The 22,775-nt window shown below is 48.6% G+C and overlaps 1 protein-coding gene across 1 annotated transcript; it reads right to left on the reverse strand.

The window, feature by feature from the left end:
* Nucleotides 1–893: 893 nt before the first annotated feature.
* On the reverse strand, nucleotides 894–5,351 carry SOX12 (SRY-box transcription factor 12; the record flags this gene model as incomplete). The annotated part of the gene is made up of 1 exon (XM_081098017.1): nucleotides 894–5,351. One exon carries the CDS (start codon nucleotides 5,349–5,351, stop codon nucleotides 4,398–4,400), a length of 954 nt encoding a protein of 317 aa, XP_080954143.1. The 3' UTR covers nucleotides 894–4,397.
* Between the last annotated feature and the right edge of the window lie 17,424 nt (nucleotides 5,352–22,775).

A 22,775-nucleotide genomic window follows, 5' to 3' on the forward strand; every position in this document is an offset into this window, starting at 1 on the left:
CAGCCAACACCTTCACTGCAGCCTGGTGAGATCCTGAGCAGAGGGCCGAGCTGGGGCATACCTGGCCTCCTGTGAAACAATAAACACGTGGTTTTAAGCTGCTCAATTTCGGCAGTTCGTTATGTAGCAATAGAGAACCAACAGATCAGCGTGTACGTGTCTTTACGCCTTGGAACCAAGATGGCTCAAAGAACCCAGGCAAGGGACCTGACTGTGGAGTCAATGACTGCACGAATGCAGTGAGCTTGGAGAAGGACACACCCCCAGCCCCAGCCCCAACCGCGTCCTACTCGGTTCAGCCACTAGGTGTCCCCAGAGTCCACACAAGCAGATCTCCCCACCTTTCTCAGGTCAGAATCCATTTCCTTCTGAAATGGAAGGAACCAAATAATAAATGGTCTCTCCTCGATTCCTAACCCATCTCCTCCACTTTACATATGCGGAAACCAAGGCCCGCAGAGGGAAAGAGCCTGGGCCAAGGCTGACGCTCTGGCACGGGAAACAGCCAGGCATTTACCCTCCCCGCCCCCACCCCACCCCCGCCTCCTCCCTGAGGACTCGGAAGGGCAAACACAGACTGAGGACCGCCCTTCCGCAGCTTCGACCAGGAGGCACTTCACGTGAGAGTGACATCAGCAGAGGGCTCCGGAGTGCCTTGTGGCTGACGCTGGAATGTCTATGGGATGCCTACTGGAAAGGGTACGACCCTAAGGTTGGGGCCGTGTGGGTGGGTGAATAGACTCCTCCTGACACCAATCGCAGGGGGTGGCGGGATCAGAGGTGCCAGGCCAGGGTTGCTGAGTTAGCTACCCAAGGCCCTTTGTCCAGCCCCTCGCATCCTCCATTGCAGACTGGGTTCTCCAGAAACAGACACAGAGCCTGAGTTTGGGGTGCAAAATATTTATTAGGGATAAGCACCTGTGAAAAGAAAAGGGAGGAAGCAGGATTGGGTATAGGAAGTCAAATGGCCCTGCAGGCCTGGCAAAGCCTCCCCCACCCTGGAGGGGCCTTGGGGGAGTGTGGGGGGGAGGGGCAGCACAGTACTGTCTGCCGGAGTCTGTCCCACCCTGAACCGAGAAGGCCAGGCAGTCACTCCTGATCTCACTCAGACACCACACAGCAGCCCTGGGTGAATGGCGCTCTGCAACTGGAGCGGACCCTCAAAGAGCTGGCGGAGAGGCTCTCCACTGACCAGACTTCCCGCAGCTGGGGAAGTCCTTCCTTGAAAGGGGTTATGGGGAACACGCATCTGTCTTCCACAGTCCTTAGCTCTTTCTTATAGCACTTGGGGGGCGGGGTATCGTTTCCAACTAGGGAAGCCGAGAAACTGTCGCTGTCATTTCTGCACTGCCCCAGACCACCTTCCTGTACACACCCAGCCCTCCCAAACTGTGCCCTAGTCCCCCTTTAAATCACCTAAGGGTATCCCAGCCTCGCATACCCTCTCTAAATGAGGTCTGCACACAGCCTTGGTTCTTACTGGGGAAACAGGCTTTGTCCAACCTTAGGAATTCACAGGATCTGGTGGAGGGGTGCAGGGGTGTCCGGGGACAAAAGAATTTTGAAAGCCTTGGTCTCAGTTTCCAAAACACATGGTGAGAATCTCAAGGGTAGGAATCATTGGTGCTTGCTGCTTTTCTTTACTCATTTAATAAATTTATGCTTTGGGCCGATTATGTGCCAGCACTGGGACCAACACCACCACTCTAGGCTCTGAGCCATGTGCAGTTTCACATGGGGAGAGGTAGCGCCCTGAAGTAATACAGAGACAGACCCAAGATTTGGAGCCCCGTCTCTGATCTTGGTTGCTCTTCGCCACTCTGACCCTGTTTCCTCCTCTGGACAAGGGAGTAATACAGTTTCTGGAGCACCGTGTTAAATGCGACTCACTTCGAACTCCATTTCACCCTATGAAGCAGGTTCTCCTATCATCCCCATATTACACATATGGAAAGAAGAGTCAGGGTCAAGTGAACTTGCTCAAGGTCACACAGGTAATGGAGCTAGGCTTTGAGCCCAGCACTGCTTCTTAATCCTCATTAAGATCAGGGTCAAATTGCCCCCCCTTGGACCAGGTGTGTCTCACACATTTCATTTGCTCCACAAGGATTTAAAAATATCTGAGTTGGCTTTCATTTTGAAATTGAGATGATCATAGAAATAGACTCTTTCCACTTTCTCTTGAAAAATCTAGCCACCTGGCCACTGTGGGCTGCAGTCCCACAGGGTCACAACTGACAGGTGAGCAACCCCCTCTCCCCGCAGTGGGTCATGAAGCCAATGTCCACCCAGACTCCCATTCATTTATGTTACCTGCCTGGCCCCTGCAGGAATGAGTTTGCCATCCTTAACGAAGCCCAGGGCATCCTGAGATAGAGGGAGACAGAGGCTGCATGGGCCAGGTGCCTTGCCCTGGAACCCCCCAGCTCTTCCTGAATGGCGCTAACAAAAGACTTAAATCTGGCAGATTGTTTGGGAAGGGTTGAGGAAAGGCACAGACATGTAGAACCACAGGGCGAGGTAGGGGCAAATACACTTTATTCAGTCCTGGCATCAGACTGGCATCAATCCTGCTGTGGGTGCCAGTGCCCCAGGTGGGAGGGATCCCTCCCTTCAGCTACTAGACTAGTTCTCCAAGACCACAGACAATGACATCTCTTCACTCACATGACGTTTTCTGGGTTTTTTCATTGTCTTTTTGTTGTTGTTTTACTTAAAAAAAGAGAGAAAGAGAAAGAGAGAGAGAGCGCGAGAAAAGGCCCAGAGCCGGAGCACCAAGCGTAAAGGAGGCAGCTGGTGGCTTTGTCAGCGACGGGAACGCGTGGGGCAGAGACCAGCAGAGACCCTGGGCAGGGGTCCCGGAGGACTCTGGGACCGTTTGTTCCTGAGATTTGTGTGTGTGAATGAGTGTGTGCGCGCACCTGGGAGGGTGAACACACGCCGGTGAGATACAGGTAGTGAGGGCAAGGGGGGTCGGGGGAGGCCGGAGGGGCGGGGCTTGAGCCAAGAATTGGAGTATGGGGGTAACATCAGGGGCAGGGTCCCGAAGGCACCCGAACCTGGACACAACTTCCTCCTGCAGCAGCTCTATCCCTATTTTTCATGGAGAAACTGAGGCGCACAGGGCACACCTGCACTGCTCTGCCCGCCCTTCAGTCTCACTGGTCCAGTCGATGGACTCTCTCAAGTCAGCTGCTTTAACACGAGGCTCTTCTTGCCACTCCGTCTGCTATCATGCCTGTCTCAACCCCTAGTAGCTTCGTGCCTCGGTTTCTCCCACTGAACAGGATCGCTGCGGGCACCGAGGAGCTAGGGTGACTGAATGGGGCTGTGGGCTTGAGGAGCAGCCCAGCTGGGACTGCCCTGGAGTGACAGGGCACTTCCGGGGGAGGAGGGGAGCAGCAGGGACCCTGTCCCCACACAGCCTGGCCTGTGTCGTGGTTCTGAGTTTTCTTGGTAGGTGGCCCCTTTTGTCTCCTGGTGCATTTCCAGGAAAAGACCCTACCCCCAATTCCCAGGTGGGAGAATGAAAGAGGTTTCTGGAAACGGCTATAGAGGCATTCACGCAGTCGGTGTGTGTGTGTGGAGGGGGTGGGGGGCTTGCATGTGGGTCTGGGCGACCCCGTAAGCAAAAGGGGGTTATGCCCCTTGGGGCAGTTCCAAGTTCCAAACCAACACCTTCGGACCAGCTAGGGCTAGGCCCTTCCTCCCCTCCTGAGTGCTCCTCCCTATTAAGGCAGTGACGCCCCGTCGGGTTGAAAGGGAGCCGCAGCTCCCGAATCAGAATATTTCTCAGGATGGCTCCACACCCACCCCGCTCCTCCCCAGCGCTGGACAGAGGGACCAGCCCCCTCCTCCAAGAAGCACTAAGCATGCGCGAGAAGGGGGCGGGCCCAGCGCTCCCGGAGCACCAGGAGCGCGCCCCTCCCCCCGCCGTGGGAGGGGAGGGGCCTGGGAGAAGCGCGCGGGGCCGCCGGGCCCCAGCGCCCCCTCCGACGAGGGAGGAGGCGGGCTGGGCGAAGGCGGAGGGATCCCAGAGCAAGGGCAGGGGCGTGTCCTCCGGCCTCGAGGAAGGGCAAGTGCATAGTGGGGGAGGGGCACAGGTTTGCAGGCAAGGACGGGAGGTGTGTCGGAGGGGGGCTGGCTGCTGGTGGCTGTGCAGGAGGGGGCAGGACGGGGAGGGGCTTGGGTGTCAGGGGGAGGGTGGGGGTTGGGCTCTCCTGGGGTGTGTCTGCGGGGGAGGGGCATGTCTGGATTCGAGGGGGATGGGCACGTCTAGGAGGGGGGAGGCTGCGTGGGAGTTGGGGTGCCAGCCTCGGCCTCCGAGGGGCCCCAATACCTGATTCCTGTATGTAAACAGCTGGTTTGGGGGCTTGCGCGCCCCGCTGACGGTGGGCTCAGTAGGTGAAAACCAGGTCGGCGATGCTAGACGGGCGCCAGTCCCCCGCGATCATCTCGGTGACCTCGGGGGTGCAGTAGTCCGGGAACTCGAAGTGCGACGTGCCCGAGGGAGGCTGCAGGTCCGGGTCGCGGTCGAGGGCGCTGCAGTCCAGGCCGGCTGGGCACGGGGGCAGTTTGGACAGAAAGCCCAGCGTCTCCTCTCCCGAGGCCACCGTCTCTTCCTCGCCATCCTCCGCCGCCGCCGCCGTGGCCTCCTCCTCCTCTTCCTCCGGCTCCTCGTCCTCCGACGGATTCGGGGAGGCGGTGGTGACAGCCGCCCCCTCGCCCGACGGCCCCTGGGCGCGCTCCGCTGGTCCCCGGGCAGCCCGCCCCGCCGGGACCATCTTCCACAGCTCCCGCCCGGGGGTCTCCACCAGGCGCACTTCCAGCAGCTCCTCGTCGTCGTCCTCTTCGTCGTCCTCGGGCGCCGCCGCGCCGCCCCCCAAAGGCCCTCCCGCCGCTCGGCGGCTCCCGCGGCCAGGCAGCTGCGGCCCGGACTTGAGCCGGCTGCCGCCGCCGCCACCGCCGCCGGGGGGGCGGGGCCGCGCCTTGGCTGGCGCCCCCTTGCTCTTTTTGCGCGGCCGGTACTTGTAGTCCGGGTAATCCGCCATGTGCTTGAGGCGCAGCCGCTCCGCCTCCCGCACGAACGGGATCTTCTCCGAGTCCTGCAGCAGCTGCCAGCGGCGGCCCAGGCGCTTGGAGATCTCGGCGTTGTGCATGTCGGGCCACTGGTGCATGATCTTCCGCCGCTCGTGTTGTGACCACACCATGAACGCGTTCATCGGTCTCTTAATGTGCCCGCTCGGGGTCTTGCACCAGCCGGGCTCACGCGCCCCCTCTTCGGCCGGCCCGGGCCCCGGGGGCGGCGGCCCGCCGTCCCGCTTGGCCCGCGTACCCCGCTGCTGCACCATCGCGCCTGGGCCCGGGGCCGCTAGACGCCGCCGGGGGCCGTCCGCATCCTCCGCGGCTGAGGTGGGGGAGGAGGCAGCAGCGACGGAGGGGCGGCCCCGCCCCACAACTCGGCCCGGCCCCCGCGAGCTGAGGAGCGAGGAGCTGGGCGCTCCGGCCCAACGGACGGCGGGGGGAGGTCAGCGGCTCAGTCTCAGGCGGGTTCGGCGCGCCCCCGCCGCCCCCCGCAAGTTGCGTCCCGCTGCACGCTACACATTGTTTTGCGGGGGCGGAGGAATGGTACCCCCCGGGCCCCCGCAGGCTCTCCTAGCAGCCTCCTGCTCAGCCGCGGCCCGCGCGCGCCGCTCCCCGCCCCGCCGCCTTCCAGTGTCTTTCTCCCCGCGCGGCCCCGCCGGCGCGCGCACCGCCCCTCCCCCTCGCCGTCTGCGGGCCGCTGCGGCGCGCGCGGGGCCGCCCCGTGTAAACACCGAGGTGCCCGCTTGGGCTGCGGCCGGGCCACGCCTCGCGCTCGGGCGGCGCGTCACCCGTTGCTGGGCAGAGAACCCGGTATTTGCATCTCCCAATCGCTGGCTGCCAGTGCGGGGCGGGGCGGGGCGGTCTCGCGTCTGGGATTGGGGGTGTCGGATGAGATCGGTTTCTTTTCTTAGATTGGGGGCTGGAGCGGGTGAGGGGGCGGGGGGCGCCGATCATGCTTCCCCTCTGGCTCCGAAAGCTGGTACCCGCCCCGCCATGCCTTTGAAATTTTAGTTTATTCGAGGACACCTGCTGCCAGGTGGGACCTCCGCCCTCTCCTCTTTCGGGGTGTGTCTTCGGACCATCCCAGAACAGAATGTTGGGGAGCCAGGCTCAGAAAAGCTCCTTAAGGGGACAGACTCATCGTGCCATAGATGTAGTCCCTGCCAGTACAGACAGGGTCCAGCCACTCGGGCTCAACGAATGCTTTTGGACCCAAGGAGCCCTTTCATATTTCTTATCTTGCGCGAGGCGCCAGTAGATCTGAGAAAGAAGGAATATTACGCTCACTCAATGTACGAAACACTGAGAATGTGTGGACTAGGGCTGCAAACCTAGGCTCGCGGTGCCAGCTCTTTCCTGCTCAGCGCACAAGGGCCCGGGCACCTCGCCTACCAGCCAAACCCTGAGCAGGCGGGCTTTCCGCTTTTCACAGTCCTCGGGCGAGGTTCGAGGATGTGTGGGTGCCCTGTCACCGGGTCGCAGCACACACCGCAGCCCTTGTGCTGCGGGATAAGGGCGCGACGCACCTCCGAGGTCCGGAGTGGCGAGCGCGTGCACAGGGGCGGCGCCAGGCCGAGGGGCGTGTCGGGGACGCACGCTCGAGGCGCGTGGCGGGGAGGGGCTGCGCGCTCCCCGCTCACCACGTGTGAGCCCGCGCGGGCACTGCGGGGTGTGTGCTCACCCCGGGGGAGGTCACCTTCACCGCGACCCGCACCAGGGCGAGGAGAAAAGGCGTTGAGGCCCAGCCCCTCGGAATCGGTTGCTGGAAGGGATGGGAATTAGGGGCTCTAAAATGACATTCTGCTGGGGCGCAGTGGGTGGGCCCCGTCCGAGCGGAGGGAACTTGTCTCTGGCCGCAGACCTCACCCTCCACTCGGCGGGTTGGGGCTGAGAGCCCAGCCCGAGGGTGTGGGGCGTGGAGGAGGGGTTGCTACGCCGAAGCGGGGGGCGGGGTGATGCTCTGGGTGCCCTGGAGGGAAATTGGAGCATCGCGGGCGGGAGGGGGTGACTCTTAAAGGCACAGGACACTCCAAAGGAGCAGGGCCTGCTCTCTACCAAATGCTTCCTTCGCCGACTTACTGGATGACGATGAAGTCATTCTATTCCCGAGTTTGAACATTCACAACAGCAGCCTGGCCGGTTCAGTGCTCGATGGAGTCAGAATTACTGTATTCATATCTTCGTACCTCCTTTACTTATCTTAAAATGGGGAAAAAGCAGTTTCTCATAAGGTTGTTTTACAAATTAAGTGGGATAATGGATGTAAACACAAACACATTCCTGCCTGACCCCAAGTAAAGGTATCAGAGTGGTCATGGGGAAAAGAAAGGCTTTAAATTTTTTTCTAACACTTTTCCACTTTTTCCATTTAATATTAATTTTATTTTTAAATTACATGATGGATACAGCCATCTTTTAAATGCACAGCGCTGCTCAAATGTCTTACTCTGGTCCTGTTGCTGCTGCTGCTGTTGTTGTTGTTGTTGTTATTATTATTATTATTATTATTATTATTATTTACAAGCGTACTGGCCTCCTGGATGTTCCTCAAAGACAGGAGGCTTGGGCCCACTGTATGGCCTTTGTACACACTGTCTCCTCTGCCCAGAAAAATTTTCATTCCTATCCCCACATGGCTGGACCATCTCATTGTAGCTTCAATTTAAATAGGACTGTCCAGCCCTGATCGGTTTGGCTCAGTGGATGGAGCGTCGGCCTGCGGACTCAAGGGTCCCGGGTTTGATTCCGGTCAAGGGCATGTGCCTTGGTTGCGGGCACATCCCCGGTGGGGAGTGTGCAGGAGGCAGCTGATCGATGTTTCTCTCTCATCAATGTTTCTAACTCTCTAGCCCTCTCCCTTCCTCTCTGTAAAAAATCAATAAAATATATTTAAAAAAAAAAAAATAAAATAAATAGGACTGTCCAGAGAGGCCTGCCCTGACCGCTCTCTATGTGGTCTCCTTTCTCTTCTTACTTTTTAAAAATGTTTTTCTTACAAATATATTCTCTAGCTTTACCAAAGTATGCTCTATGCAATATTCTGGTATTTACTTTCACTCTCATTATTATAGTGCTAAAATTCATCTACATTATCACACCTGTGTGGGGTACATTCATTTTCCTACTGTGGGATATACACAATTTTCCTATCCATTCTCCTGTCCACAGACATTTGAATTATTGCCAGATTTTTGCTCTTATGAAGAGTGTTACTGTTAACAATCCTGGTGCTCAAGGGCAGGAAGTTCTCCCACGTATATCATGGAAAGTATTGGTTGCACATCTGAAGACATACGATTGCTAACTTTTACAAGGTAATGCCAAACTTCCAAGTTGTACCAATTTACTTTCCCACCAACAACATACAAGAAACCCCATTCATCCACATCCTGTCCCAAGTTTGGTATTATCAAGGGTCCTTGCTTTGGTTGCTTTCTTCCCTTTCGCCACCCTTCCTCTCTTCTTCATAACATCTACCACATCTGCAGTTATGTTACTTGTTTTCTTGTTTTTTGACTTCTCCTCTACACCAGAATGTCAGCTCCAAGAAGCAGAGATGTTTGTCTTTGATTACTGCTTTATCCCTAGGAGATCCCCTGGCACACAGTGGGTGCTCAATACCCATTTATTGAATGGATCAAAGTCAGTGTTCTATGATGAGTGCACTCAGATTCCTATAGAAGCCCAGAGAAGGAAGTACAGTTTTGGAAAAGAAAACCCCAAACTGCAGTCTGCCACTGAACTGTGGTTGTCCTTACACACAGATTACCCCAAGTCCTTTCAAATGGGTGCCCAGAGTCTAAACCTTACAGGCCACAGGAGTTCAAGGCTGGGCTCACCACTGAGCTGTTCAGTCCAGACTGTAGTAGATAGATGATGAGGTTCTTGCCACCATCATCTCTCATCTGGGCACCTGCCCAGCCTCCTTTTCTCGTCCCTAAACCTACCAGGTCTCCTCCCTGCAGCCAGAGTGATAGGACTTGTAGTCACAGATTTGATTATGTCTCTTGCCTTCCTAACACCCTTCAATAGTGTCCCCATTACTCTCAAGATAAACAGCAGACTTACCTGGCCCACCAGGATAAGCTTGGTCGACTTCTGCTCCCCCACTTTCTCTGTTTTGAGCCGGCTTCCATTCAGTGAGGCCACTGAGTCCCCACACAGATGCTGTAAAATCCCTTCTCCCACCCTTTCCAGCATCTCCACCTCTGCCTGCCTCCTCATAGCTCTCCTAATTCCGTTCCTTTTCTTCAGTGCATGAGTGGCCTACCTAGCTTATTTGTCACTCGGAACAAATCATTTTCAAACACTCACCTCCTCTAAGTAACATTATTTTCAATAATAGTCATGAAATGCAATGAATAACACTAATAATAATCTCAAGAAAAGAAATGCAGACAGTGAAAATATTCTTTTATTGAACTTTCTGTATGTAATCATCAGTAAAAATAACTAGTATAATACAAAAGAGGAAAAGAGTGTTGAATCAATAATATGCTGTTCCATTAATATATTTCTTTGAAAAAATAAAAACATATCTATATAGCAGTTTGTTGCAATAATGACATTACATTAATCACATTACAGTTTAAAAACAAGAAAACAGCCCAGCCAGTGTGGCTCAGTTGGTTGAACCCAGGCTCCAAGAGAACCCAGGGCACATGATCGGGTTTGTGGACTCTAATCCCCAGTGCAGGGCATGCAGGGAGCAGCAAATTGATTGATGTTTTTTTTTTTTTTTAATATATTTTATTGATTTTTTACAGAGAGGAAGGGAGAGAGATAGAGAGTTAGAAACATCGATGAGAGAGAAACATCGATCAGCTGCCCCCCGCACATCCCCCACCGGGGAAGTGCCCGCAACCCAGGCATATGCCCTTGACCGGAATCGAACCCGGGACCCCTCAGTCCGCAGGCCGACGCTCCATCCACTGAGCCAAACCGGTTTCGGCTGATTGATGTTTTTGATGTTTCTTTCTCTCCCTCTCCTTTCTTCTCTCTCTCTTAAAAAAAAAAATTAAAAAGACATTTTAAAACAAGCAAGAAAATACTTTAAAAATAAGACTCAATTTCAATATTAAATATATTACTTATATCTAAAAATTTTACTAAATAATAAAATTTTAGCCGAAACCGGTTTGGCTCAGTGGATAGAGCATCGGCCTGCGGACTGAAAGGTCCCAGGTTCGATTCCGGTCAAGAGCATGTACCTTGGTTGCGGTCACATCCCCAGTAGGAGGTGTGCAGGAGGAAGCTGATTGATGTTTCTCTCTCATTGATGTTTCTAACTATCTCTCTCCCTTCCTCTCTGTAAAAAATCAATAAAATATATTTTTAAAATAATAATAATAAAATTTTACTAAATAATAAAATTTGCAGTTACCACACTTTGCAGTTTGTTCTGTTTTACTGTTTTATTTTTTAAATATGTTTTTTATTGATTTTAGAGAGGAAGGGAGAGGGAAAGAGAGATGGACACATCAATGATGAGAATCAGTTATCGGCTGTCTCCTGTACACTCCCCACTGGGGATCGAGCCCACAACCCAGGCATATGCCCTTGACCCGAATCAAACCCGGAATCCACAAGCCAATGCTCTATCCACTGAGCCAAACTGGCTAGGGCATGTTTTACTGTTTTAAATTTTAAGTGCAAAAGCTTTAAGTGGTTGCATGAAATGAGAGAATTGAAGCAACTCAAGTTCTGGTTCTTCAGCTTCATAATCACTGTGCTTTCATTGTTTATTTGGAATCTATTGTTTAAACACAGACATATGTTGTACCAAAGGGTCTGGAGACACAAGTGGTCAGGAAAAGAGCTTTAACAATTCCAGACTGTTCTAGACTTAGTCTCAAAACCAATTCGTGTAGTTCTGTCTGACTTGGCATGTGGTAGGAGCTGAGTTAAGGAGTGCTCTGAATTAACTTCCTTGTAGAATATAATTTATAGTAGTGTATAAGTAATTAAAATATCCTGATTTAAAGCTTATAAATATATTATTTAGACTCAAGTTAGGCCAACAACTTGATCTTCGGGGAGGGGAATTTTGTCACTGACATGGTTTAGAATTATGGGCACTTGGTGATAATAAAATGCAGATTAGCCCTGGCCAGTATGCTCATGGTTGGAGCATAGGCCAGTGCACTGAAGAGTCTTGGGTTTGATTCCTAGTCAAGGGCATCTATCTGGGTTGCAAGTTCGACACCCCCCGCTCCAACCCCCAACGGGGCAAGTGTGGGAGGCAGCCAATTCATGTATCAGGGACACATGGACCTCTTTCTCCCCCCCCCACCCCTCCACTTTCTGTAAAAGTCAGTGGAAAATATCTTTGGGTGAGGATTAACAAAATAAATGCAGATTGACTCTCAGTCAGTTTTTTATTGTTTTAAATGCTCTGCAGACACAGCCCCACTTGGTATGCCATGGCAGAGCTGAAGCTCCATGAAATCCGAGGACCCACCTGATTTCCACTCTCACCATTGTATCCCCAATACTCAGCAGAGTTTGGCACAGCATAGACTCTGAATATCTGTTCAATGAAGGGAGGAAGGAGCCACTCAGGTACCATTCAACCTCCCCAACTGTCTAGCTCCAGGCATCAGTCTGCAAACTGGCATGGTCCTTAAGGACATTCATAATAAAGAACCAGAACAATAAGAACAAGATAAGCAATTTTTGATTCATGATTCATCTAAATATCTTTAAAAATTCAGAGATTATGGCCCTAACCGGTTTGGCTCAGTGGATAGCGCGTCGGCCTGCGGATTGAAGGGTCCCAGGTTTGATTCCAGTCAAGGGCATGTACCTTGGTTGTGGGCACATTCCCAGTAGGGGGTGTGCAGGAGGCGGCTGATCAATGTTTCTAACTCTCAATCCCTCTCCCTTCCTCTCTGTAAAAAAAAATCAATAAAAAAATATATTAAAAAAAATTCAGAGATTATGTGTACGTGTGTGTGTGTGTACTGTGGGGCTCTTTATCGAATAATGGTATAGAACTGTACATGTGGTTCTCGAGCACTTAAATATGGCTAATGCAAATTGAAATGTGTTGTACAAAATTCTCACCACTTTTAAAGGCAGCATAAAATGTAAGTATCACATTAATATTTTTTCTGTTCATTATATTTTGAGATAATACTATTTGGACATATTGGGTTGAATAAAATATGTTAAAATTAATTTCACTTGTTTTCTTACTTTTTTACCTTTTTAAATATGGCTTCCGGGAAATTTAAAATTGCACCTATGGTTTGCATTATATTTCTAATAGACAGTATTAATATAGAAGATGGAGGTTTTCCTGGTCTTTACCTGGCAAAATAAAAAGTTGGCAATCCTTTTGTCCATTCCCAAACTTTAAAACATGTTCTTTTTGCAGGGGCGGAAGAGGATTATTTTTAACTTCTTTGTGAAGTCTCAAAGTCTCAAAAACCCGTCAAATGCTGGGTTGCCAATCCATGAGGTACAGTGTGAGACTCAGAGAAGCGTGAGGCGGAGAGGAGAGACCAGAACGGGGGCACATTCACAGTGAGAGGAAGACAGCATCAGAGTCATTTTAGCAGCATCTGCAGACGGGTGGAACTGGTGCGTAATCAGACTGGGAGAAGGAAGGGGAAGGTGACTAGAGGGGAGAGAGAATTTTATCTGGATGGTGGGTCCCATCTGGTGATTCTGAAATCACACCCCACTGGTCCATGTTTACATCTCCTGGAGTATAATCCTTAGCCCCCACCATCTGACTCTGAAGTTCATTAGACTTTTCTCTTTGGGGCTGACTATCTAATTTATCATAGGAACGGACACTGTTAGTAATTATGCTGGAACAACAGAAATAAACTGAGACTGCCTGGGTAAAGTGGGAAGTCATCCTCACCTTATTGACTAAATTATAGCGGATTCTCATAATTCTCAGAAGTCAAGAATGGAAATACTAGGCAGGGCTTTAAACAATCAATGCAACCAGGATGTTAAGTCAGACTTTGTTCAGTGTTATAAGTCTTTAGGGAGTTTATTTCATTTGCCTCAGTTTCCTCATCTGCAAAATTGAAAGAGCATAATAGGTCAGGACATGGGACGTGGTAAAGGTGTAATGAGCGGTAGCTATAACAAGAGCAACAACAAAAATACTCTGTGTGTGTCTTCTACTTAAAAAAAAAAGAGAGAGAGAGCAAAAAAAGGCAAAATTATAGAGACAGTAAAAAGATCTGTGGTGGGTGGAGTTTGGTGGGGAGAGGGTTGAATGGGTGAAGCACAGAGCAGTGAAACTCTTCTGCATGATACTGTAATGGTGGGTAGAGGGCATTATGCATTTGTTAAAACCCGGAGAATTTAATGCATGAAAAAATTTAAAAAATCATTTAGGACATCTGGAGAATCCCAAGACAGAGCGTAGCATGTGACAAAACAATGAACTGTATTACAAATGTATGAAGCAACCTCACTAAAGGGGACCGGGGAAAGGCTGCTGACTTACGTAACTTAGAAATGAGCGGAGTGTGTAAAACTAAAAGCATAAGAAAGTGCCCAGAAGTATTACATTCTAGTTGATAAAATTTCCCACGGGGGTATGGGTTAGCAATGCTGACACTGCTCTATATGTATACCGTAACTGAACAATTAAGTTGACAGATGGTGGTTCGGGGGAGCCAGGTTCCTCACTGTTGGAGTAAGAATTTACTGATAAGCAAGAGAAAGAGGCTAGAATGATTCATGTAGTAATGGATGAGAGTTGGAAATATAAATATGAACTCGTGTTTACCTTAATATAGATACAGGTGGTTACATACAGAAATATGTATAGATATGTGATAAATATGGATTAGTATATATACATATATTTCTTTGTTCTGTTAGTTGAGAAGGTTTCAAAGAAACAACACCCCAACAATGAGCACACTCAGGCTCAGATCTTGGTTTCTAATGTCATTCTCCAGTAGGAGGAATCAGGGCTGAATTCATTGAGAAACGGCTGATTCTAGGACTGGGGCAGGAAATGTGTAAGATGAGCCTGGGGCATCATATAGTGCCAGAAAGTAAGAGGATATTAAGGAACAACAACAACAAAAGAAAAAACATATAAAGATGGGGGCATGTCAAAAGGACACAGGAGCCAAGTGAAGGAGCTCGCAAGGCCAAAGATGGAACAATTTTTTTCTTTCCTTTTTTTAAATTGATTTAGAGAGGAAAGGAGTAGGAGAGAGGGAGATAGAAACATCAATGATGAGAGAATCATTGATTGGCTGCCTCCTGCACGCTCCTTACTAGGGATTGAGCCCGCAACCCAGGTATGTGCCCTTGGCCGGAATCGAACTCAGGACCCTTCAGTCCGCAGGCCAATGCTTTATCCACTAAGCCAAACTGGCTGGGGCCAAAGCTGGAACAATTTGAGCAACAAAATTTAGTACTGAGTTATAACGTAAAGTGTGAAATAAATACCTATGAGTCCATAGTGATATAAATAAAGAACTGAATAAATAAACAGGAAAAGACCAATCTGAAGTGTGGGCTAAGCATCATCACTTCCTTCCGAGGAGGACAGCATGAAAAGGGGTAAAAGAAAAGAGCAGAGGAGAAACCTGACAAACACTGCCTTAGCCAAGTGATCCAGGTCAACACCCACAGGGATAACTCAGGTGGCTATCCGAGAGGCTGCCACAGCCAGGAGGAGCCTACGGAGACATGAGATCCACACAGTGTGGCAGATGGATGGGATCCCGGGGTAGAAAAAGAACATTAAGTAAAGAAATCTGAATAAACGATGAACTTTTGTTAATACCAATGCATCAATATTGATTTACTGATTGTAATTAATGTAAAATGTTAAGAATGGAGAAAACGGAATGGGTGGGAGATCTAGGAACTTTGTATTGTCTTTTCAGTGTTTCTGTAAATCTAAAACTGTTCTAAAAATACAGTTTTTTTTTAAAAAATGGCATAAGGTTTTTAAAAAAGACATTTAGTATATCTATACTTTAGAGCATCAAAGCCATTACACGGCCTACCTTTAAAATGGAGTTTCTTCAATGGATTAAGAGAAATATTCATTTATCCTACAGTTTTAATATGCTCTGAATCCAGGAGTTAAACTGTCCAGTAAAAGTCAGCTACCAGTTACTTAGGTCAATGTCTCATGAACTCAGCATCAGCAACTCAGCAGCTTTAATTTGCATGTATTTGAAATACAAACAAGGCAAGATGACTAGTTCTTTACTTTAAATTAAATGAAAATACCTATAATGAAAGAAATCCATAGGACAGATATGGATTGCCTAATTTTTCATTGCCTAAAATTGCTTTAATAGAGAATGACATATATTGTGTAATTGGAAGTTTTGTTCTTCTTAAATAAAATACCAGCCAAAGATTATTCAAGGTACAACGGACAGAGGCGTTACTGCTGGTGTCTTCTAATTTGGAGAATTCCTTTTTTTGAAAAATCGAGTCTGTTGCTACTTTGAAGCTAGGAAAGCAGGATCGAAGCTCATTGGTAATGTCCGTGGGCCGAGGGCGGGCTCTGAGCTAAGGAACGTGCCCATTGGTGCGCTGCCGGCAGCCGGCGGGCCGGGGTGCCCGGGGTGGAGCGCGGAGCCCGGGATGGAGCGCGGAGCCCGGGATGGAGCTCGCAGGCCATTGGCTGCGTCGCTGGAGGATGGTGTCATGGACCGCCAAGGCCTGTGCAGCCCGTTTCTACGGCAACGGAGTCTTGAAAGAGCCACTCAGATTTCGGCGTTCGCCCCCAACTCCCCCTTCCGGAGGGGGCAGGGCCGCCTGGATTTGAGGGCCGGTGCAGGATGCGTGGGGGCTGGGAGTTAAGGGGACAGGGCCTTCTGCAAACCCATCTAGCCCAGCAACGTTTGAACTGGGTTCGAGGAACCTGGCCTGCACGGTCCCTGGTAAAAAAAAAAAAAAAAAAAGCCAAGCAGGCGTAAAGAAGAAAGAGAAAAATGACATGTAATTCCACCCTTTACTGCCCTCTGCGCTGGTAACGTTTCTCATGCGAATGAACACGAAGCCTGGCACAGGGGAGTAATTTAATACTCACTGGGAGGAGGACGAAAAGGAAGAAAAGGAGAGCGGGAGGGAGGGTCCAGGGTGCGGGCAACGTGGCGTGAGACGAAGTGCCCGCCCCCTTGGGCGGAAAGTCCATAGACAGACCCCCAGCGCGGACGGAGGATGACGGCCTTGGGGTGAGGGATTGAAGGAGAGGGGGCGCCTGTGCACTGCGAGGAGGGCGGCGGCGGCAAACAGGATCGCGACGCCAGGTATCGGGGAGACCTGACTCAATCGTCAGACCCCCCGAGTTCGCATTCCCGCTAGCTCTGCCACTTACCGGCTGTCGGTGCTTCAGCGCCCCGGATCCCAGTGTCTTTGTGTTTGGGGAGAAATAAACTGTACCTACTTCATGGAGTTGGTGTCAGAACTGAATTGAGATCATCCATGTCAAGTTCTTAATACGATGCCTGACACAGTAAACGTGCCCTCCCGGGTAGCTGTTATCATAATGTTCGAAGGGGTAGGACTCGCCTGTGTGGAGAGAGGAGGGAGGTTATCACTGGTGTAGGTGAGGAGGGAGGAGCAGTGTGGAAATCCTACAAAAGATACCAGTTTGGATGTCATGTCATGTCGTACAGAAAAGCATGGGAGATGATAGCCAGGGAGCAAGAAGGAAAAAATAACAATGATCGTTTACTGAGGGTCTGGCCCTCTACCAAACCCTTTACGTAAATTGTTTCATTTTTCACCAGCCCTGTTGAGGCAGTTGCCATTAAACTCATTTTTCTGGTAAGAAAACAGGCCTGGAGAGGTTATGTGGCTCAGAAATGACACAACCGAACAGGGGCCTGTATGGAGCCCAGGACAAGAATACAGCTGGGTCCCATAGCCTGTATGTCTCCAATAGAAGTTATATATCAATCTACAGCAATGTGTTAAATGAAATATGTTCTGTTCTGCTCCTTGACGAATATCCCTTCATAACAACCTGGAAGGCCAGGTTCAAATTAGAATTCCAGGACCCTTGGAGCTCTGGGCCGGGGTGTGTTGGCCTGAAACCGGACAACAAATGGGTCCGGGCTGCCTGTCACTGCCTGAGCCAATTAAGCAGAGCAGGGTTGAATCATGGGTGAGCGTTTATTTCAGTAATGCCAGCGGTATGGGAGAGCAGCCGCTTATTCATGAAAACCTGCTCTGCATCCCCCATAAATCAGCCGTTTATATGAGGTGGAAGGACAAAGATTACATGGGGAAGTAGGCAAACGGAATAGAATGGGTGTAATGATTACAGATTACAGGCAATGTGGGTTGGGAGAGGGGGCTGCAAAGGGCTGTAACAAGGTTGTTAATCTTTCCATGATAATAGGCAGTTCTTGGATGAGAATGGACCACATTTTGAAGTTAACTCCCAGATCCCAGCCAGATCAGAATATGCTTTTTTAAAATCAGAACAAAGCAATCAGGGTTAACAGAGCATGATTAATATTTCTCATAATTATAGCTAGTCCCCAGTATTCTATTTCTGCTCCTAACAAGCCCAGGAGAGCTACCCTCTGGATCCTGCATCCAACCTTTGTCCAGCTACCCCCCACCCCATCAGTGAGGGACGTCATGTCCAAGCTGTCTTGCAAACAGCTACTTTGAGCCCTAAGCCTCAGGTCTACAAGGTGGTGCATCAGGTGGTGCAGCTGGCCCTCAGCCGAGATGGACCCAGGAATGAGGCTCACAGGAGGCAGCTGTCTTGTGCCCACAAAATCCTCTCCCTGCGCCCCGGGGAGAGTTACCGGGGACTCAGGGCAGGGGCTACTCTTGCTAGGGGTAAGGGAGTGTGGAACCCAGGCATTCGGAATCCAGCAGCCTGGTGCTCACCTCTGTGCCTCTTAGTGCCAGTGGACGTGCAGGCTAAATTTCAGTGATTTTCCCTCAGAGAAAAAGGGGGCTGGGGGTGGGCCTGACCTCCCAGGCTGAAGGGAGCCCTACCAAAGACCAGAAGACTGAAGGAGTGAATTAACTTTTTTAAAATATATTTTATTGATGTTTTACAGAGAGGAAGGGAGAGGGATAGAGAGTTAGAAACATCAATCAGCTGCCTCCTGCACACTCCCCACTGGGGATGTGCCCACAACCAAGATACATGCCCTTGACTGGAATTGAACCTGGGACCCTTGAGTCCGCAGGTTGACGCTCTGTCTACTGAGCCAAACCAGTTAGGGCTGAATTAACTTTTTTAAATGAATGGATAAATCCTTCTTCAGTATAGAGTCAGTGATGACTGTGTTTAAGGGTATTATTAAAGGACAAGTAGCCTACCCAGGTAGCTCAGTTGCTCAGAGCATCTTCCTGGTATCCCAAGGTTGTGGGTTCAATCCCTGGTCAGGGCACATAGAAGAATCAAACAATGAATGCAAAAATAAGTGGAACAACAACAATAAATGTCCCTCTCCCTTTCTTCTCTCTCTTAAATCAATAACTAAAAATGCTTTGTTTTTTTAAAAAAATATATTTTTATTGATTTTAGAGAGGAAGGGAGAGGGATAGAGAGATAGAAACATCAACGATGAGAGAGAATCATTGATTGGCTGCCTCCTGCACAACCTCCAGTGGGGATCGAGCCCACAACACAGGCATGTGCCCCTGGCCGGAATCAAACCCTGGACCCTCCAGTCTGCAGGCCGATGCTCCATCCACTGAGCCAAACCAGCCAGGGCTAAAAATGTGTTTGTTTGTTTTTAAAAGAAAAGTAGACATGTCATGATCTGTAACCTCAGCTAAGTAATTTCTAGATCATTCATGCCATAAATATTTATCAGGCTTCCACTATGTGCTAGGCACAGTCCTAAATGCTGGAGCTACAGCCAAGAGCAAAAAAGTGATGATTCTTGCCCTCTCTCTCGAAGCTCAAAATTGAGAGGCAGAGGCAGATATTAATCAAACCATGGCATAAATAAACCCTAACCCTAACAGTAACCTAAACTGTTGGAAGGAGAGGAGAATGTAAGAGAGAGGGTCTGGTCTAGAAGATTAGGGAAGGCTGCATTTAGGAAGTGGCATTAGAATTGAGCATCAGGGAAGGGAAGGGTTAACCACATGTCAGGGAGGGTGAATTCCTGGAATGACTAGCAGGAGCCCAGCCAGGGTTAGGGGGTGAGACTGAGGAGGCAGGCCTGATGGGCCCCAGGGAGGACACAGGGTCTTTGAAGGTCTTCAAGCTGGGGAGTTAGTGATCAAATTTCATTTTGAGGACTATTTTTTTGGATTGAAGGAGACCAAGCTTGGAAGCAGGGAGCCCAGAGTTGGTTGCTGTACTTAGAGTATTAAACTTTCCTATTAACGTTTCTTATTTTTAAACATAGAGGAAATGGATTCCTGTCTTTGCAGAGTCTACAGGAATTTCTTTGAAGTAGTGTTGTGCTTTGCATTGATTTTTTTACTTTTTTTTTTTTTTTTTTTGGCCAGCGATAACATATGAAATAGTTAAAACAAAAACAAATTCAAAAAGCAAAATAAAAACCACAGGGATATACCATAGAAAATAAGTTTTCCTTCGATCCCAAACCCCAAATATGTAGATCTTCTCAGAAGCTACAACAGTTACCAATTTCATTAATATCCTTACAGAGTTATTTGTACATAAATAAGGATATATATATTTATTCCATCATTTAAAAATTGTAATACATGTATAAATAACATTGAACACTTTACATCTTATGATTTTTGTCAAGTATACCTCAATAAAACTGAAAGGTAAAATTAAAATGTAAATAATAATATACCATATCTTGCTTTGTTCACTTTACAATGTGTCTTAGAGCCCACCCAACCAGCATGGGTCAGTGGTTGAGCGTCGACCTATGAACCAGGAGGTCATGGTTCAATACCCAGTGAGGGCACATGCCTGGGTTGCAGGCCCGATCCCCAGTAGGGGGCATGCAAGAGGCAGTCAATCAATGCTTCTCTCTCATCATTGATGTTTCTATTTCTTTCTCTCTCTCTCTTCTCTCTGAAATCAATAAAATAATATTTTTAAAAAGATGTGTCTTAGAGACTATTTCATATTAATACATAATAGAATTGTTCCTTTTAACAGCTGCATAGTGTTCCACTATTTGGAAGTGTCATAGACTATCTAATAGCTCCCTATTGCTAGACAATCAGATTGCTTCCTGCCTTTGGTACCCAAAGTAATTCTTCAATGAACATCCTGGTACATTCATCTTTGTTCCCATGTCCAAGTTTAGCTATAAATGACTGTTGTATTAAAAGGTTACGTGAATTTTAAAATTTGATAGATAGTGCCAAATTGCTTTCCAAAGATGTTACTCCATGTTTTATTTTAAAATGCTGCAAAATTTCCATTCTCTATAATATATCTGTATTTTCATGAAACCTGTCCTCCCCAAATATTCTTAGTTACACTGACAAGCCAGCAAATATGCTGTATGGATGGATTCATTGGCTTTGCACAGCCTGGTACACTCCCATGGAGCCACTTTCAACTTGGTATGATCTGGCCACGACTCATCATCCGCCACTCCTTACTCCACAATACTGAACTCCGCTGGCTGCCATGCCTGCACTGACATGAAGAGATGTAGTCGGCACTCTGGCTGAGCATGAGGTCCCAAAGGAGCCCAGGAGCCTCCTGTAAAAGGAGTTGAATTGACTAAAATTAGGAAGATTAGTTGTTCCTTAGTCTGTCTCCTGCTCCCGTCATTCTACTCTAAAAGGCCCTCGCTGCCCTAACTGGTTTGGCTCAGTAGATAGAGCCTTGGCCTCCAGACTCAAGGGTCCTGGGTTTGATTCCGGTTAAGGGCATGTACCTTGGTTGCGGACACATCCCCAGTAGGGGGTGTGCAAGATGCAGCTGACCAATGTTTCTCTCTCATCGATGTTTCTAACTCTCTATTCCTCTCCCTTCCTCTCTGTAAAAAATCAATAAAATATATTTTAAAAAAATAATTAAAAGGCCCTCGCCAATAACCTCTACATTACTCCATCCAATGGGTACTCTTCAATTCTTTGACATTTCTCCGTCAGTTTTACTTGACCTCTTGCAGCACTCAATACAGTTAATTCCTGCCACTTGTAACTCTTCTCCCTGTTTACAAGTCTTTACACTTTTGTTTTCCTTCTCCCCTCCTGGCCGTCCCTTATTAGTTTGTCACGATGCCCTTTTCCATCAGGGGAAGCTCTCGCACAGAGTTGCTTAAGGCACAATCCACGTTGCGATAATTCTTCTCCCCTCTGCTTTCTCTCATGACTCATTAGGGGATTGTAAAATAAATTTAATGGGTCATATAAGTATTTAAAAAACAATGAAGCAATAGAATAAAAAAAAATATCAGGGTACCCACCCAGACTGGCTCAGTTGGTTAAGTATCGTCCTACCTCTTGCACTGAAAAGTTGCTGGTTTGATTCCCAGTCAGGGTACATGCCTGGGTTGCGGGATTGATCCCTAATGGGCAAGTGTACGTAAGGCAACCAAGATCAACGTTTTTCTCTCACATCAATATTTCTCTCCCCTGCTCCTCCTCCTCTAAGCATGTCCTGGGGTTAGGATTTAAAAAAAAAAAAATCAGGGTGCACTACCCACAGGTTAGTATTATATATATATCAAGGGTGGGGGAGCTTTTTTTCTGCCGAGGGCCATTTGGATTTATAACATAATTCGTGGGCCATACAAAATTATTAACTTAAAAATAGCTGGCTATATTTGGTCAAACATTTAATTAACTCACCTTGGCAAGGTCAGACCAAATTATTTCTTGAGCCTTATATGGCCCATGGGCCAGACGTTCCCACCCTTGATATATATTGTTTACATATTGTTTTTTTTAATATATAAGCACACACATGCATACATGTCTCCGATGGCTGCAAGGTAAAAAGTACGTATTAATGTGGGGGGTAGATAAAGAGTGTGAAAGCTATTGTTAAAAGACTCATGTATGTTTATTTCTCAAGCCCAGTACTTTTCTTAGAATTTAAGACGGTGCATATTGAACCACCTAATCCGCACCTTCTCTTAGACATCCTCTATGGAGACCTCAAACTCAACACAAACTCAAGGCTTTCATCCCAAACTTGGTATTTTCTCCTTTGTTCTACATCTCAGGAAATGGCCCCACCATCTTTCCAATTGCAGAAGCAGGAAACCTGGGAGTCAATTATGGTACTTACCCTTTCCCAGCCCATGTCTACCTTGTTGACTTAAATGTCTAAATATATCTTTACCCTGATTGCTTTTTGCTATCTGCATCATCCAGGTCCAATTTACCCGTATCTCTCATCTGGGTAAACTGTACATCTTTCTACTTGGGCTCCCCTCTGACCCATTCTCTACAATGTCTCCTGAATGGTATTTAAAAAACACAGCCCTGATCATGTCACCTCCTCGCTTAAAAATCCTTCAATGGCTTCTCATCATTCCTAGACTCAAATTTTTAGAGTCTCTCTCTCTCTCTCCTTTCCCTAACCCCTTCCCGCAGGCAGGCACTTCTTTGCCTCTCTCTTTCTCCTAAGCTCCAAGGGCCCTTCTTTTTCCTTTTGCCTCTGTAACTTGTTCCCTGAGTTCACTCATGCAGCTCAGCTGGCTCATTTCTTAAAGAAATAAAAAAAATCTAAACATGGCTGACCAGACCCTGTGTGAGATCTCCAGCCTTATTTCCTACCATCATCTCCCTCCCCGCCTCTG

This window comes from Myotis nattereri, assembly GCF_964212035.1.
Source record: "Myotis nattereri genome assembly, chromosome: 8".
NCBI lineage: Eukaryota > Metazoa > Chordata > Mammalia > Chiroptera > Vespertilionidae > Myotis > Myotis nattereri.